The 17,706-nt window shown below is 42.4% G+C and overlaps 2 protein-coding genes across 9 annotated transcripts in view; one reads left to right on the top strand and one right to left on the bottom strand.

The window, feature by feature from the left end:
* Nucleotides 1–17,706, bottom strand: part of LOC116835616 (aldo-keto reductase family 1 member B1) — a 645,245-nt gene that overhangs the window by 556,175 nt on the left and 71,364 nt on the right. The window lies entirely within an intron of this gene.
* Nucleotides 1–17,706, top strand: part of CALD1 (caldesmon 1) — a 250,640-nt gene that overhangs the window by 181,411 nt on the left and 51,523 nt on the right. The window contains exon 1 of one of the 8 annotated variants that reach the window (XM_075069350.1): nt 2,377–2,609. The exons of 5 other annotated variants lie outside the window; for them this stretch is intronic. In XM_075069350.1, the coding sequence (XP_074925451.1) occupies nt 2,563–2,609 (47 nt within the window). In that variant the 5' untranslated portion in view covers nt 2,377–2,562. Of the gene's footprint in view, nt 1–2,376; nt 2,610–17,706 lie in introns of those variants that run through there. 2 more of the 8 variants (XM_075069347.1, XM_032798572.2) reach the window with 2 other exon arrangements.

Here is a 17,706-nt window from a genome sequence, read left to right on the forward strand (position 1 = left end):
CTCCTGGGCCCCCTCCTACCTCTCTCCTCACAGCTTCGAACGTTCAGAGGGTGGGACTGTGGGAGGGAGGGATGGTGCCTCAGTTCCTTCCAACCAGCCAGGAATCTCATTGGGTCATTTAACGTGGATCCTTTGGAGCAGAGCATTCCTAGTGCTGTAGCCTTCTTAGTTTAGTTAGGTTTGAGTTCATTCTTTTTCTTTGCCTTGTTTCTTGACTAAAAATCTTCGTGCTCTGGTCATTGGTTCAGATATGTCAGAACTGAAGACAAGGAAATCAGATGTGAAGAGGTGCACTTCTCGCCCTGCCATTTTCCCTGTTTTGGACGCACATATGTGTCATTTGAGGAAAGGTCCTTTTCCTTTTCATTGCTCCATATACAGCACCTTCATCCCATGGCCAGAAAGGGGCACTGGAATAACCTCGAAACCATGCTACTGAAGGAAGCATTAGTGGTGAAACTTTCCAACTCTGAAATGAAGGGCTCTGTAAATACTGACAGAACAGCGCTGCAACTTGCCCCACCTCTCCCACCTTGCACTCTGAGAGAGCATTAGCCATCAGTGAGACTATTTGTCTCTTGCCGAAAAAGAGTAAGGGTCAGGCAATGACATCCTAATGCCTTCCTCTGTAGGTTAAGCTCTGTATTGATACCCCTTCTGTTCCTCTTCCAGAAGAGCTTAGAGATCACTTAACTAGAGCGAAGGCTGTTTCCATGGCCTATCTCAGACATATTCTCATATTAGAAATCCGTAGATCTGCCACTTGGAACTCGATGCATCCTTTCACAAAATATTATTATTCCTTAGATCTGGCATCTGATCACATGCACAATTTGGTATAGCAATATTATAATATTTATTTAACTAGGCCTTCTTGTCCCAGTGACTGAAGGGAGGAGCACTACTTGCCAAACTCCGAAGTGTGGGAATGTTTGGAGGCTGCTCAAAGATGAAATGAAGATTACTCACCTGTTACTAAAGTTCTTTGAGATGGACTCTGCACATTCACACTCACTGCCCATGATCCCCTCTTCCTTGGAGGCATTGGAAGGAATGGGGTTGGTTTGGATGCCATGCCCTCTTTTTATAGCCCCTCCACCTCCCCACTGTGGAAATGGAATTCAGTGGTTTGCCCAGCCCTAATACTAAGTTATATAGAACTTTTCATCATGAAGGATTGCACGCTGTGGCCCAAAATTTCAAGTGTCTGTACACTTTGCACACATGCAGTGTCCAATAGAAGGATAAATGAATCAGAGTTTCTTGCACGTAGATGTCAGCTTGTGCACGTGCATTGGGAACTGAGGGCCAGAACTTCAACGGGTGAAAACAGCTGTAGCTCCACTCAGTTTATACCAGCTGAGGAATGGTTCAGTGTATACTCAAAGGTCAGAGTGCCACCTACTGAATCAACCTCACTAATTGTTGAAGCACTGTTGATTCTCCCTGGAGGCAACCCATCCAAGTATTAACCAGCCCCTGCCCTGTAGTTTATGAGATTTGACGAGATCAAAGCCTGGGGTAGAATGGCTGCAGGATCCCACTGTAAGTTGTTTCAGCATGTTCACAGGCTGTGTGCTGTGTTAGCCTAGAGGGTTATGAGAACCATGCATGTGAAATTATGGTAAATGATGGTGTCTCAATTTATATGACTTTGTTTGCATTTATATTCCCTGTGTCATTCACTGGATTAAAGGGCAGAATGCTGAGGAGAGTCCCTTAGGTTAGATCCCACTGCAGTCACATGTTTACTTTGGTCATTACTAACTGAGAATGTGGTGGTCAAATCCTGACATCGGCAGGGGCTGTGGCTACTCCACACCTCTCAACGTTTGTCCCAGAGAATATAGAACTGCTTGGAAATGACCCTCTGGCCTTTTCAACTGTCCAATCCCCATTGATACTTTAGCATTTAGACTGGACGTGAACGCTTACGCATATGTATTTATACAATGATTTGTGATTAGCAGGGAGGCTAATATGGACCCTTGTTTTACAGTCAGTTACATGTATTCTCCCCTACACAAGCTCAGTCGGCTGGAATCAGGTGTTTGTTAAATAAACAAACACCTCAAACAAACACCTTTGCGCTGCATTTCTAATTTCAATTCCTCAGTTATCGGCAAACCTGCTGAAACACAAGCAGCCCTTCTGAAAACCCTAGGGAAGACTAGCATTTGTTTACCAGTTACCTTATTATACAGCAGCTGAGAAACCTGTAGGAATTAGTCACTGTAAGTATTAGCCCCAGAAATCACAAAGGGGCTCTATTAGAGAGAATACAGGAAAAAAATAATAAATCTGAGATTGTATGATGATAGTGCAGAGGGACCCAGAGGATATAGGATAGATAACGAGCCTGGTAGTGGGCAAATTCAGATCGTTGTCATAGTGCAAAGGGGCTGACCAAATGGTTAGCCTGTTGGCTGGAAAGAGCATCCAACAAGCCTCACGTGCCTGAAAGGATAATGACATTTTTACTGTCTCATTCCACGCCCTGCTCATCCGTCCATTAGCTCACTGAAGCTGGCAGCTGCTTGCACTGACTCATCCATTACAGACATGATCAGCAGATCACACTGCAGGCAGAACTTGTCAAGTCTCTCCAAGTGAGTTCCCAATTTATTGTGATATTTGTGTGACTTTTAGCTCCTCAGTTTTATTTAGGAAATGTTTTATGTTTGCGATGGGGGAGGGAGAGCTAGAGACAGAATAGGTTGCAGCGTGTTCAGGAATTGGTTGAGTTTAGAGTAAACACTGGATGTGTACAAAGTTTTTGCTGTTCTTTCTGCTGGACAACACTTTGTTGTAAAAATATCCAGTTGGGCCCTTTCCTCGCCTTAATTGCATCTATACCTGTCTTTGATCTCAAATGTAGAATTTAAATCACTTTACTTGGAGGCAGTAGACAACAGACTATTTCTCCAGACAGGGTATTGATTAAAGTTCTGTGGCTAATGAGAAGTTTGCAGAAGTCACAGTTTATGTGAAAGCTGATCATTGCCTAATTCTCTGAGTAAATAACAGAGCCTTATGGCACAATCTGTCCCGAAGGTGGGAGGCGTGGGAGGGGAGAGAGTGAAGAAAATCAATCAGATGATATGATAGTGCCGAAGAAATTGTCCAAATAACATTTCCCAAGATTTTTTGTTTGTCCTGTATTTTGCCTTCTCATAGTCAAATCATAAGGGGCCAGTAATGGGTCTCTACTTACATTTGGGAAGTGCTGTGAATTAGTGCTATATTATGCTTTGTTTGTAACAATATGAGCCAAGGTTTTCAAAAGTGAGCAGTGGCTTTGGATACCTCATTTTCTGAAGTGCCCAACACCATTATTGTCAGAGGGTGGTTGGTTGATACATTTTTAGAAATCAAGCCCTTTTAAGATGTATCAAGTCAGGCATGCATTTTATACATTTGGTCCAGCATAACAATAAGCTAGATCCTGTGGGTTGAATGTGGCCACTTTGTGCTGCCTCCTTGATAGAATATTTCCACAGAACCAGCCTGCCCTGCTGTGTAAGGATCACCCCCTTCAATGGCATAGAGCCAGTACAGAAGCCATCCTCCTGAGAAGTGGGTGGGCTGCACCTCTGCTGCATTTTTGGCACCATTAGGAGTCCATGTAAATTTGAGCAAACCAGGGGTATTGTTATGTACTGTGGGGAACTGGCCATGCATACAGGGACCCTGCATTGGAGAATGCAGAGGTAAGCTTTGCACTGCCTTTGCACCCCTCCCTTGACCTGCAGAGTGTGCAGTTCAGATAGACACCAGCATATAGATTTTCCTGCCCTGGGGAAAAAATCAGCAACATTATGCCTTATGCATCACTGACCATGGTAAGGCCTATTTAAATTGCCAGAGCATTATAATGGGAGGTTAGTGCCAATGAGTATCAGCCCATAGAGATTAACACTGATCATGAGAATGGGGAGACTGCAAGTGAATGTTGTGAACTGCCTGTGTGTTTGATTCTCCTCTCACCCACTCTGGTGTAAATCTGGAATAACTCCATTTATGTCTGTAATCCTTCTGCCCCTCAGAGTTAGCAGTAACAAGGGCCGGGTTCAGTATCTAGGGGTTCCGTTTCAATAACACAATGCAAAACCGGCACAAGCCCCCACCCAGTGACCTGGGAAAATTACATACCACCCCCCTGGGCGCCTTCAAGAGGCAATACTTCCCCTCTCACAAGCACAGAGTCTGAGTGTAGCAAAAGCCTTTTAATAAAGGAGGGAAACAGTGCGGCATTATGTTGGGGAATCACCGCAAACAGGATTCATAACACCAACCATGAGCAAAAGAACCACACCCAAGTAAGTTTGGCAGTGTCCTTTTTCCCTCAGGGTCTGAAGTCCAGCAAACCAGTAGTCACTCCACCCCCAGTTTCTGACCTTGGTCAGTACAGCCTCAGAGTGGTTCTTGGGTCAGCAACCCAAAAGTCCCCCCCCGCCCACACACACACAGTTTCTGTCCTTGGTCATTGCAGCCCCCTCAGATTCCAGAAGTTCATCTGCAGAGTTTACCTCCCCACCTGGGTGGAAGTGGAGGAGAGTATAGGGGGGCATCTTACATGCTCTGCTGCTTGGGTCGATGGACGAGTGCCACGCCTCTCCATGGGGTTCTGCTGCAATCTTCACCACCAGCTGCATCTCTCCATCAGCCGCCCTGCTATCTGCTCCGCCCCGCCAGATGCCCTACTACCCACACCGCTCACCACGCCTCTCCGCTTGCTGTCCTGCTATCCACTCCGCTCGCCACACCTCTCCACTCCTCTTCGCTAGCCATCCTGCTAGCCACTCCTCTCTGGCAGCTGCTCTGCTATCCGCTTCGCTCTCCACCAGCCGCCCTGCTGTCTGCTCCACTCCCTGCTAGCCATCCTGCTGTCCGCTCACCAACTTGTCTTCCGTCCCTCCCCCACTTAACACAGCGCTCACTGATTTTAGCTGGTAGCAGGGGAACCTCAGTGCTGGTACACCACTAGCCCAAAGTAGGTCTAAGGCTTAGACCTAGGTATCAGTAATTTCAGCACTGCAGTATGTAACAAGACTCCTAATGGAACCAAAATTAGCTTTATTATTACAATGGAGAGGTTAAAGTAATGTTTGGGGCCCACACTACGAGGTACATATACCCATCCCCCTACACCTCTCAATTCACTGGGCTGGAACCCATGTCCCTTTCCTAATGAGTGCTTCTTAGTTGAGGGAGAATCCCTCCATCATAAAATGCCAAGTGCAGTTCTACTGTCCTTGATTCACATAACCAGGATAAGAACGCTTTGTTACTCCTGCCCCAATAACGAAGAGACTGGGGATCCCACAGCAGCCAAAGTGACCATTTGGGCAGGCAGTCCATCAGGTTAGGCAGGGTGGGTGTGCCCATGCAAACAAATCAGCCCCTGAAGTCCTTTTCTACAGCTCACCACCAGATGTCAGGGTAGAGCTCATTCTGACTGCTTACATGTCAATGGAATTATGCCTATATGAAATTGGTGTGTAACGACAATCAATCCCTCTGTATTTAGTGTATAGTTTATTGTGTTATTGGTTGCCCACACTTTGAGACTTCAGTATTCTTTTCCAAGTTTCTATATCAGTACAGGTATAGATTGACAACGAGAAGCAGTTTTCCTCACAAGCAGTGGCATTTTGTTTTAGTGAACTAAAAATGGTGGCCATTATTTTATGGTGATTGTTTTGTCCACAAAGCATCTTCGTGACCTCAAGCTAACAGTGAGGAAGACATTTTTACCGTTACCCACAAAGTATTAGTCTACTCCAAAGCACTGTTTTGTGTCTTCATTTTGAAATTTCACCCTTTCTAAAGCTGAGAGTCAATATAATCACTCCAGGTCTTCATACTTTGCCAATACATCTCAGTCTGCTGGGGGGAAAAAAGGAATATGAAATTTTTTATAACTTTGCCCAGTGGAGGCTCTTCATGGGGGCAAGAGAAGCTTTGCCTTCTCTGTTCTGAATAAGATAAAGTATGATCTTTTGCTTCTTGCAGATTCACTCTGATGGTGCCTTTACATATCAGTTTCATTACCTCCTTTAAGATGTCACCAACCTGCACGGCACACTTGTAATACTTATTTTGTTGTTTTTAAGTAAACTGGATATAATCCTTTTAGCATTCAGCACGCTGAAAATATAAAGTAGAATCTTTCATCAGAGCTAGTGATGACTTGAAAATATGAAAACCTGGGTAGAAACTTCTTTGTAACTTCTTAGGGTTGAATCCAACTCCACTGAAGGCAATGGTAGTCCTTCCACTGATATCACTGAAGGCTGGACTTGGGTCTTTAGATTATTAGTTCCTCTGCATAGGACCTATGCTGTCTGCCAACAGGTCATGGATTTAGCAAATTTGATTTTTGCATTTGATACATGTTCACCAGATGATTTCTGTGAACAAATTTCAGCCCAGGGATTGTTTGTGGCATTTGTTATTTGGAATCAGTCACTTAAATTATGAGATATCATTTCTGTTCCATACTGAATGATCATGCAAAGAGTAAGAGCCATGCTAGTAGAATAAGAGTGAGTCTTCAGGGAGCAGCTGAGGTGCTGGAGATTGCCATAATGCTGTCTTTACTGCTTCAACCAGGCAACAGTGACAGCAGTAACACGGTCTGCATCACCTGGTAAGTAGCATAATCTGAAATACTGGGTGTAGGATCACTGCTGCTGATCATACTGATCAGTTTTATTAATTAATTCATCTTAAATCACTCACTTCTTACTCTCTAGGCTCTCCCTACTTCCCCTTATTCTCACTGCCATGCACACAAGGACAATGGCCTGAATTCTCATTGGACTTGAGGCTCCTCTGCATCACTTTGGCAGTGTAAAGTGGGCTTACTGTAACCGAGACTACATCTACGCTACAAGCTAGGGATGTGAGTCCCCTGCTGGGTACACAGACCTGCCCTAGCTGTTGTTGAGCTAAAGCCAGTAGAAGTAGCAGCACAGCCACGATAGAACTGATAGCAGCTGCAGAGGCACAGCTGAGGCATGCGAAGAACATTACCCACTGGAAGCTCAATGAGTCTTAGTGCAAGGATGGGTACATGAGCAGGGAAATCACCCCCTAACTTGCAGTGTAGATGCAGCCTGAGAATCAAGCCCAATACATAATATGGCCAGATGAGCACTGTTGACACAAATATGCTTGTTTGCACATGGCCAGTGTTTATTTTTACTGCCGTGTGTTGCAGAAACCACAATAGCAATTCAGGTTCCCGCAAATCATGAGGAGTCAAGGGCCTTAGGGTTTTAGCTCAACAAGGACAGTGACTGAGGCAAACCGAATCCCACATCTAAGATTTTGTAGCTGGGTTTAGAAACTTTCCAGTTTAATGGGGTCGGAGAGATTTACTGGAAGATCTGAAGTATTTTTGGGGTCAGATCACCAACTCCTGTGGGAAAACTTGAGAGAGGAGGACAAAGAGGAAAATTCTGCAAGGTTCAGCTCCCAAAGGTTTCCCTGGCTTGTTCCATCAAAGGAGGTCTGTTGCACTACACAATAATCATGGGGTTGAGTGGCCAGAAGATGCAACTTCCCTGAAATCTGTATGGATTTGGGGGATCTGCTAGAGACTGGAACTTGTCTACAGAGGATTTGTGCTTCTACATTCACTCCAGATCTTCATGGTTGTCTTTCATGGGAGGTGGATTGCCAGGATTACAGCCTCTGTTTGTATTAACTGCCTAGAATACAGCCTATGTTTATATTAACTTTTGAGGAGATTTTTCACTGGTTGCATTAGGAATAATGTTCATCGTGAACCTGCCTGCCACATTTCAGTTCCCGTCCTTTCTCAACACACAGGTATAGAGTTGAAACTCTTTTTTGACAGAAAATTTGGGGTTCAAAAAATCAGAATTTTTCAATAAAAGTATCTGTTTTCCTTGGAAAACTTCAACTTTTAATTAAAAATCAAACACCTGAAAATGGAAACATTTTTATTTGGCAATGCTGCCTTGGTGCCTCATGGGAAATGTATGTCAGGTACACATGCCTGCCTTCTTCTCTATGAGACAGGTTCCCCGGACAGACAACATTTTCCATGATGCACCACAGCCAGGGACCCCTATGATGCACCATGGTGGCTCAGCAAGAGGAGAGACTGTGGTGCATCATGGGAGATGTGGTTTGGCCTGTGATCCCAGACTATAGAGGAGAATGAGAGTATGAGGCTCCTAATGTAATGTTTTAGTTTTCAGTTAAAAGTTTTCAATAAAAATTTGTCAGTTTTGTTTCTGAAAATTTTCAGCTTTCAATTTTTTACCAATCTAAATATTCCATGGGCACTCCCCTCCCCCATCCCCTGTTGTGACTAGCCCTACACAGATCCAGTCTGTGGGACCTGTGGCAGTATAGGTGATAGTGCCATGAAGACAGCTGAGCCACCTTTCCCCCCTCTCTTCCATATGGACAGGGACAGAACAGGGCTTGGATCATGTGTGGGATGGTGTGGTCTTGTTGCAGCAAGGATTTATGTCCCCTCATATCTATATTATCAAGCAGCAGCCGACAGGGTATCGGCTTCACTTATCTTGGGATCAATAATGACCTTTATATGTACGTTTGCCAATATAAGGCCCATATACATTCAAATAGTAAGAAGACCAAACATTGCTGTGTCAGTAAATCAGCATCCACTCCTTTGCATGCTCCCTTTACTTTGCTTTACTAATGGTAGTATCATGCTTCAGGGTGCCCACAGAGTAGCAAGGGGTTTCAGCTAAAATGATCAACAGAGAAAGAATTCAGTAGGATTCAGAATTCAGGCCCCATTGAGAGGAATGGGGCAGTTTCCCTTCCTCACAAATGTGCAAAAATAGTTTGGCTTTATTCCATGGGCTACATTCTCCATCCTATAGTGAAGAGAGGGGGTACAGAAAGCTAGCTGAAGCTCCATGATCCTGGTCAGAACTCCCAAGGAGCCCCTCTAACTTACAATGGTGGCACAAGGTCCTTCAAGTGACCTGACACTGGTGGAGGATTGGGCAGAGCAAAACGCTGTTCTGCCATGACCCTCCCTATCCCCTGCTTATCCCTACCCAACCCGGCAAGTTTCTAATTCCCTCTACCCTAATGCACAAGAGGCAGCTGTGCCCGGTCCACCAGTAGAAGCTCCCCTATTCAAGGGGACTTCTCTGCTGACCATTTCTGGCCAGTTTACCTCTCCTTTGTTCCATTTGAATGGCACTTAATGGACTGGAGAATCCAAACCTATATGTTTAAAAAAATAAACAAAAAATAACTCTGCTCCCCAGGGCTACTAACAGCAGCTTTTGAATATTAAAACTTCAATTTAAATACCTGTTACTTTCACTCCTTTTTGCATTTAGTTTCATTTGCACCGTGAATTGGTTTTCCTTGCTTTTCTGCTTTGTTTTACTCTCTGGTTCTCTTTTGCACTAACATTTATGTATCTATTTTCTTTGGGATTCCAACACAGGAGACTCTGGAAAGAGAACACTGATATTTCTTTTTCATGTATATGATTTTATTTTTTAATGGCTCTGACCCTGCAAACTCTAATGCTCGTGACTAATCCCATTTACTTCATTAAGGTTACTTGTGGTTATAAGTGTTTGCAGGATCAGGGCCATAATAATTTACGTATATAAAAGATTTAATAAATTCTTCATTCATCCAGCCCATTGTTTTCATTTTACAAAAGCTATGATAAAATGTGGAGTCCACACCAAGTTGATGCTGTCCCTTTAATTTAAAACTCAGCCTTTTTTTCTCTGCCGTTGTTTAATTTTTTTTTAGCTACTTTTTTTTTGTGCTGATGTGCAGTACATATTGTTAAAGCAACTATTAGGGCCAGAGCTTTACTGCATGGAGAGTATCCTAATAAGGGAAGAAAAACAACCCTTATTGATGAGGTAAGAGAAATCAGGCAGTGGATAATTTTTTTGCTGATTGAGAAGGATAAGGTGTGGTTTGGCAGGTACTACATTGGTTTGGCAAGTTGCTGACACAGTTTGTCTCTTTTACAGTTCAAATCCCTTGCAAAGCAGACAGTCAGGAAGAACTTTTTTCTTCTTCTTCTTCTCACAAACCCTTAGCGCAGCCATAAAATCTCAATGTGGCATAGCCTGGATGTGGTAATGAGTGTTTAGTACAAATCTAACAGTGGTGTATTGTAGTCACTTCTGAAGAAAGTCTGGGTCTAGCACAAAGGACTTGTTTAAACATAATTTTCCATGTGTCTCATTACATATCTACTGCATCTAAAGTAATTTTCCAAGCTGTCAAATATTAGAATATTCATGCTCTAGTCAGAGAAATGACAGCCCAATTTTCTTCATTTCCGAATCTCTCTCATCTGATGGGAAGTCCATACTTCAGACTGCAGCCACTCTAGTCAGTACTCTAGATTGTGCAGCTGTTGTTTTGGGTTTGTTTTTCCCCCAAATGCTTTGAAATGTCACATTAATTAAATTCAGCATTTTCAATAACAAGTATCTAGGTTCAGATTCTGTACTCGCCCCAGTATAAATCTGAAGTAAGTGGCGTTACTCTTGTTTAAACCAAAACTGAAGGCAGATTCTGGTTTCTACTGTCTTTTATTTTTCTGTCTCCATTTGTTGCTTGCTGACTGAAATACTGAGGCAAGTCTTTGGCCCCCCTGAAGTCCATTTTATATTGCTCTAGCAGCACAAAGGGAGCTTAAAGGTGTTTTAAGGCAGCTGTTGAAGATTTCTCTAGTGAAGGAAATCCTGATTTGGCTTAGTCCTGTTGGGTTCAGGTAAAGGCTCCTGCCTGAGCCTAAGGGGAGGAGCCACTGAGCCCAGAACTCAAATAAGTACGGGGGACAACAAAAGAGAAAACAAGGACAGGTGTGAAGGTCAAAGCGTCAAAAGTAGAAAACCAGAAGGGGACACTGAGCAGAGAAGCCTGGACAGTACCCACTGCTCCTCAAAGGTGTCAAGGGAGCCAGTGGACAGATTTGGCTTAGTGGCAGAGAGGTCATTCTGAGGTGGATTGAGAGTGAGGAAGGGATGTGTTAGGCAGGTGTGATATTCTCATCAATGTAGTGTCCACTTGACTGTTACATGCCAAATTAATGCAACACTAACTTGCGATGGGGGCCTATGTATCGGCTGGATATAGGGCTGGACATAGAAATGGCATAACACGACCTATTTGCTCCCTCCTCCTCATTACACCAAGCTTTGTTCTGGCACAGGTGGAGACCTAGCCTTTTGCATTCAGGAAGAATAATGATTCAAGTAGTAAATGTCTAGCTTTCACTGACATTTAACTTTTTGTTTTGTTTGAGAAAACGCTTGATTGAGTCTTTCAATCCCTCACAATGTGTTTTTTCTTTTTAATTTAATAAATCTACAGGACATATCCTGTTATGGTGAGATTAGTTTATTATAGGCGTAGGATGTGAAAGATAAATTGAGATGATAATAGAGCAGAAAAGAAAAATACACAGTCGCTATAACAGGGAGTGGTGAACCAATTTAGATAAGCTAAGACACACACAGAGTTACTCTCCTAACACTTTCCTGGGAGTTGTATTAATGGCTATAGAATTTAAAACTGAATTGCAGTTCCTTATGGTTGTCGAGTAAACCTTTTGAATGTGAACCAAAGCGCTACTGTCATTCTGAGTATCATGATTGTTCTCAATGGGCTGTTGATTCTCTAGCCTTATGATGGACTCATTAAGTATCATTAACTATTTTAATATTGCGTCATTTTAGCAGGAACATCCAGCTTTTCTGGGATTGTGACCTTCTTTTCTTTTATAGTCTGACAATAACAACACACTCCTTCACCAAAACCCTAACCTTCTTGAGGTTCGAGAGTTTGGCTATCATCTTTCTTCTCTTTATTTTTTTATTTGGGTCCACCTACTTTTTTCATATTTCTGTCTTAACCAGAGCAAGAAATATTTGAATTCTCATGACAAAGCCAACACCAACAGAATTTGGAGCACCAGTCAGTGCAGTTAAACTTCTGATCCTGAACTGTGAACCATTTTGAGATGATTATTATTCATTTATATTGTGGTAGCACCTTAGAAGCCCCTACTTGTCAACCAGGACCCCATTGTGCTAGGAGCTGTACAAACATGGAACAAAAAGATGGTTCCTTCCACAAAGAGCTTACAGTCTAAATAAGAGGTTAACTCTTTGCTGATCAATAGAGCAGTTTGAAAAGTTACATACACTTAAACAACAACAAAACCAAAAAGATTTTGGGACAGTTCTTTAGCCCCTTCCGTGGTAAGCTGTGGGTACTTGTTTTGTCCTGAGTTACTATGGAAAGTGAAGGTGTGTCTTAGAGATGTGAGATAAACACATTTATGAATACAGGATGCAAGATCATGGCTTCTGCTTGGCTCATTATAGCCAAATTGCCTGTAGCTTTTTAGCCATAAAAGTATATTACGTGTTTCTGAACAGGAGGTTTTGGCTTGCCAAGTTCTGTATACTTCATGTTCAACCTTGGAGTCATTTGGGTACAATTAGAGCAGTACCTTGCTGGCACCATTTTCATTATCAACTCCATTTTCTGAGGGATTTGCCTTTATAACTCAGCAGTGGGAGCTTGGGATGAGCAAGATTCAAAAAGCTCAGTGCCGTTGAGATAAGCATTCAAAAATTGTACAGATTGCTCACATGTCAAAACTAATCTCTGTAACAGTCTCAGTGGAACCATTAACATCTATTTATAAAGTAGGGGCCCAGTAAAGATTTGGAGGTTCGGTTTGACACCACTTTGGCAGTCCCCATTCCCTCTCCATGACAATCCAACTCTTTTCCGTGTACAATGGCCTCTCCCCCATAAGAGGCCCCTTTCCTGGCTTTTTCTCTGCCAGACTTCTGCCTTTCTCCCCTTTTGACTCTCTCCCTGCTACTCTTCCCCCCCCCCCCATATTCCGAAAAACCCTAATGCGTGGCATCTTTTTCCCACATTCTGATTCTCTTGAAAACCTCTCACCAGTTTAATTTAGTGTTAGGTATTAGCTACACTTGATAAACAAACAAAAATATTTATCATATTTTTGCCCCTCTGCTGAGCTATAGCAGATGCCCAGGGCCTTGCAGATTAGTTTCCCATTGGAAGGAGAAATCACTTACCTAGAATCTGGATATTTTCTTAGTGCAACTTGTTTTCTTTACATGTATGCACCAGTCCTGGAATAGAAGTGGTCACAGCCACCAGGCAGGCAATCACGTCTCTCAGGAATCTCAGCAGAAACACTGATGCCCAATTCTCAGGGCATAATTCTGCCTCAAAAATTGACTCCAGTTAAAGAGATTAAGGCAGAGAACAAACTCTCTTGCTGCTTGTCACAGTTCACCCCTAAAAATCTACATAACAAGACCTACAACACAGAATTTCTTTCTAAGACTAAAAATATGTTCATGCATGATACAACCTTGTAAAACTTTGGGTAACAGTGCTATCTCTTGACTGCTGCCATCTCTCTCTCTCCCTCTCTCTGTCTGACAGTTCTCCATCTTTATGATGCTCATTAGGACTGTTTGTGACCTGAATAGTCACTTAGGGCCAAATTGTCCTCTCCAGTACAACTCCTTGTAGTTCAACTGAGTACAATTATATTTGAGAGCAGAATTTGGCTCTGTGACTTGCACAGCCCTTGCTTAATCCTCTTCTGTTTGATGATCCAGTTCCAGGATTGCTGTTACAGGGAATCTCTTTGTCTGGTGGCGGTGCTGTGGGAGGAGGAGGCTATCTAGGTGGCTAGGCAGCATCCAGTACTGTTGGCAGACTCCATATTAAGTCCCACTGCCACTAAGTTAGAACTAGGATTGTCAGGAAGTTCAACAATACTTAGCACGTATATTGCGCTTTTCATCACTGAAGTTCTGTATAAATGTTATTTTATTATTTACTGTGAAGCATAATCTGCCCTAATTTACATCCATGCAATCTCACTTCTGCCAGTGGGATTGTATGAGGTATATTTGAAAACAGTGTTTGACCTTTGTGTCCCAGAATTTGGCCCCTCTGAGCATGAAGGATTTTAATTTGGTGATAAACTGGGCCACGAAAAGGCTGATACTGTTGCTGGGCTTCAAAGGTAACGGGTGTCCATCGGGAAGCTAGAGATGCCTACTGAAGTGCCATGGGAAAAGGAATGGCAACGACAACTTGTGTTTTGCAAGAAGAGAGAACAATGAAGAAGGAGACAGTAGCCATTTTGGGATCAGTTCCCTTTAGGTACAGGAAGGGAGATACTGGAGCCTTGGCTGAATTGTCCTGAATCTTTAAAAACAATTGTGTGAATGTGCTGATGGAGTTTTGGGCAAAGGTTCAGAGAGGGATTTTATTTTATCCAAAGTCCCCAGCCCTAATGCATTCACTTAGCACTGTGTATTAGAAATATAGCATTTTATGTGGTGTACCAGTATAGAGCAGTAAGATGGTAGAACCTATAAGTACATTTCCAGCAGATGAGCTTGCATGAGGAGGATATTTTTCATAGTCTTTTAGTTCAAGTAGAGCTGTACTGGAACTGGATTTTCTGTGTTGTGGGAAATTCTGTGATTTCAAAAAACTTTTCTGTTTCAAAATGGAACGCAAACAGACATTTCAACATTTTCCATGAAAAAAATTGAAAAACAAAGCAAAATTGTATTGGGCTTGATCAAAATGTGTAGTTTCTATACAAGCTAAATGTTTCATTCTGATTTTGAAGTTTTTTTTAATTACAATATAAAATACATTTCTAAAAGAGAAGTCATTTTGAAATGAAAAATCTAAATATTCTGTCCTGAAAATGTTCAAATGTTCCATTTCAAAAGATTGAAAGGATTCATGTTGGGGTCTTTTATCTAATGACATTTTGTCAAAATTGACGTGTTTCTTCAAAATCTTTTGCTTTCGATGACTATACATTTTCCTAAGGAAAAACATTTTGCCGGAAAATATCCAACGAACACTTTCTTCAAGCTTTATGACAATAAAAGTGTTTTCAAATTAAATAAAATTATTTTACTCAAATCTTTCTGTGCAGCTACTGGTGTGGCCCCCACCAAAACATTCTTGGGGGGTAGAATTATTCCCATTTTACAGATGGGGAATTGAGCACAGGGAAGTTAAATAATGTATCCAGTGTCACACAGAAAATTTATGGAAAAGATGGGCCTAAGTCCAGATCTCCTGAGTCCCAGTGCAGCACCTTAACCACAAGAAAAGGGCCCAGTTGAGCTAAAACAAAGCCTGTCTTATTGCTATGGTTTGGAAGATTGCCTTTCCCAAAACACTTTGCTTAGGTAGAACACTGCTAACCTCAGTACTTCTCTCTGTGAATAACATTCTCCTAAAGTCCCATCTACTGTGTGAAAATCTTCCTTGGTCATCTCCTTGATGTGGGTAACACCCTTCACTTTTGCAGCGTTGGTGAGACAGAACTATGTTTTTGCCATTTACCTCAATTGTGCTGCACCCTTGGGCAATCCAAGGCTGCAGCACACTATGAGAACTTGGCTAAAATACAGTTTGGTCCCATCTACCTTGCAAGACTGCTGTGTGTTAAAGAAGAACCATGTTGTGACTGGGTCTTCCAGGGTGATAGTTTCCATAGTGTAGGTGGGACTGAAAGAATTAGAGTTTTGGCTACTAATTTCTTCTTGAGCCGTTATTTAGAAGTTGTCCTTCTAGAACCCAACTTTTTTCATCAGTTCAAGTGTGGGAAGCAGCAGAGTTTGGCAGCAAGTTAACTTCCTGTCAATTGATGCTAGGGCAGGGCCTCTCCACCCTGTCACAATAGCTTTTTTCACACACTCAGGCAGTGCCATCTCCATCTATGTCACAGTGCTTTGAGGAGGCATCAGATTGTGCTGAGGCACACTGAGTCTCTGGCAGCCTGGAGCATCTTTGAGGAATCATGGCTTGGAGATGCCTAACAGCAAAGGAAAAGGTACAACTAGCTCCTTTCCCACTCCCCAGCTCCCACAAAGTGTTTTAAACATTGAAACTTCTAATTAAGAATACCTGACAACAGAAGATATTAAATAAAAAAGTGCCATTATGACATGGCCTTAGGCTATTGCTTGCACAGAGAAAAGCAAGAAAACTTAGAATAAGGCGCCTCTTTGTTCAGGACTCTTCCAGAAGAGAAATCTGAGAACAATCTGCTATCCCAGTGGATATCATATGTTCTACAATACCCATGCTCATTGGTGGCAGTCAGTGCAGGATAGTGGTTAGAGCAGAGGACTCGGAGAAGGGATTCATCCAATAGCTTCTACAATTCCCATTTGAAGTCAGTGGAAAGACTCACATTGATTTCAGTAAAAAGAACTGGAGTACTTGTGGCACCTTAGAGACTAACAAATTTATCTGAGCATAAGCTTTCGTGGGTTACAGCCTACTTCATCGGATGCATGTAGTGGAAAATACAGTAGGAAGATATATATCTATATATATACACAGAGAACATGAAACAATGGTTGTTACCATACACACTCTAATGAGTGATCAGTTAACGTGAGCTATTATCAGCAGGAGAGAAAAAGAACTGTTTGTAGTGGTAATGAAAATGGCCAATTTCCAGCAATTGACAAGGAGATGTGAGGAACTGTAGGGGGAGGGAAATAAGCATGGGGAAATAGTTTTACTTTGTGTAATGGCCCATCAACTCCCAGTCTTTATTCAAGCCTAATTGAATGGTGTCCAATTTGCAAATTAATTCCAATTCAGCAGTCTCTCGTTGGAGTCTGTTTCTGAAGTTTTTTTGTTGTAATATTGTGACTTTTAGGTCTGTAATCGGCCAGGGAGACTGAAGTGTTCTCCAACTGGTTGATTTCAGTGGACTTTGGATTACATCCCTGAGTTTTGGCCTCAGCTATACCACTTATCTGCTATGTGTTCTTGGGTAAATCATTTATTCCCCAATTTCCCTTTCTGTAAATTGGGATAACAGTACCCATCTTGCGGAGTACACAAGGCTGTTATGATGGTTAATTCATTAGTGTTTGTAAAGCACTTTGAGATTCTTTCATGAAAGGAGCTTTGTAAGTGCCAAGTATTAATGTAACAATGATTGGGAAATAGCCATCACTCTGAATGTTCATCCTGGGAATTTAATGGATTACACCAGGAGCCCTTGGCACTTATATATATTTTGTATTTAACAATGAATTTTCAGTTACTGTTTCTTTAAAATGTGAATTCTGTCCTGGTGAAAGCGCTCAGGTTGCAATGCCTCTGTTTTTCTACAGAGCATGTACTGCAGCATGAGCAGTGATACCACAAGATTCTGCTACACTAGCCTAACTAGCCCATGTGCTCCAATCACTATTCTGGAGTGATCATTTGTAGGGTTTAGAAAGTAGCTCATTCTCCAGCCATGTTCAGTCCTCTGTCTCTCTGCTGATGTTGCCAGCTGGGTAAAAGTGAAAAAAGCAGTATCTGGGTAACTTGCCTATCTATTGGGCTGGACCCAGACAAATGCCATAGGAGCCCTAAGGGTTAGGTTTCAGGACAGGAACAACAGAGGAGGCTGGGAGCAAGATGAGCACAGCATCTGAGCTGCCAGTCAGGCAAGAGGGTAAATGAGTGTGGAGAATAGAAAAGTATGCTGCTGAATTATGCACAGGGGCCTCATGAATAATTTGTAATGAGCATGTACTCAGTGAATATTGCACCCTTTTCTGCTCAGAAAGAACACATTTTTCAAAATAGGCT

The sequence above is a fragment of the Chelonoidis abingdonii genome, chromosome 1 (assembly GCF_003597395.2).
Source record: "Chelonoidis abingdonii isolate Lonesome George chromosome 1, CheloAbing_2.0, whole genome shotgun sequence".
Lineage (NCBI taxonomy): Eukaryota > Metazoa > Chordata > Testudines > Testudinidae > Chelonoidis > Chelonoidis abingdonii.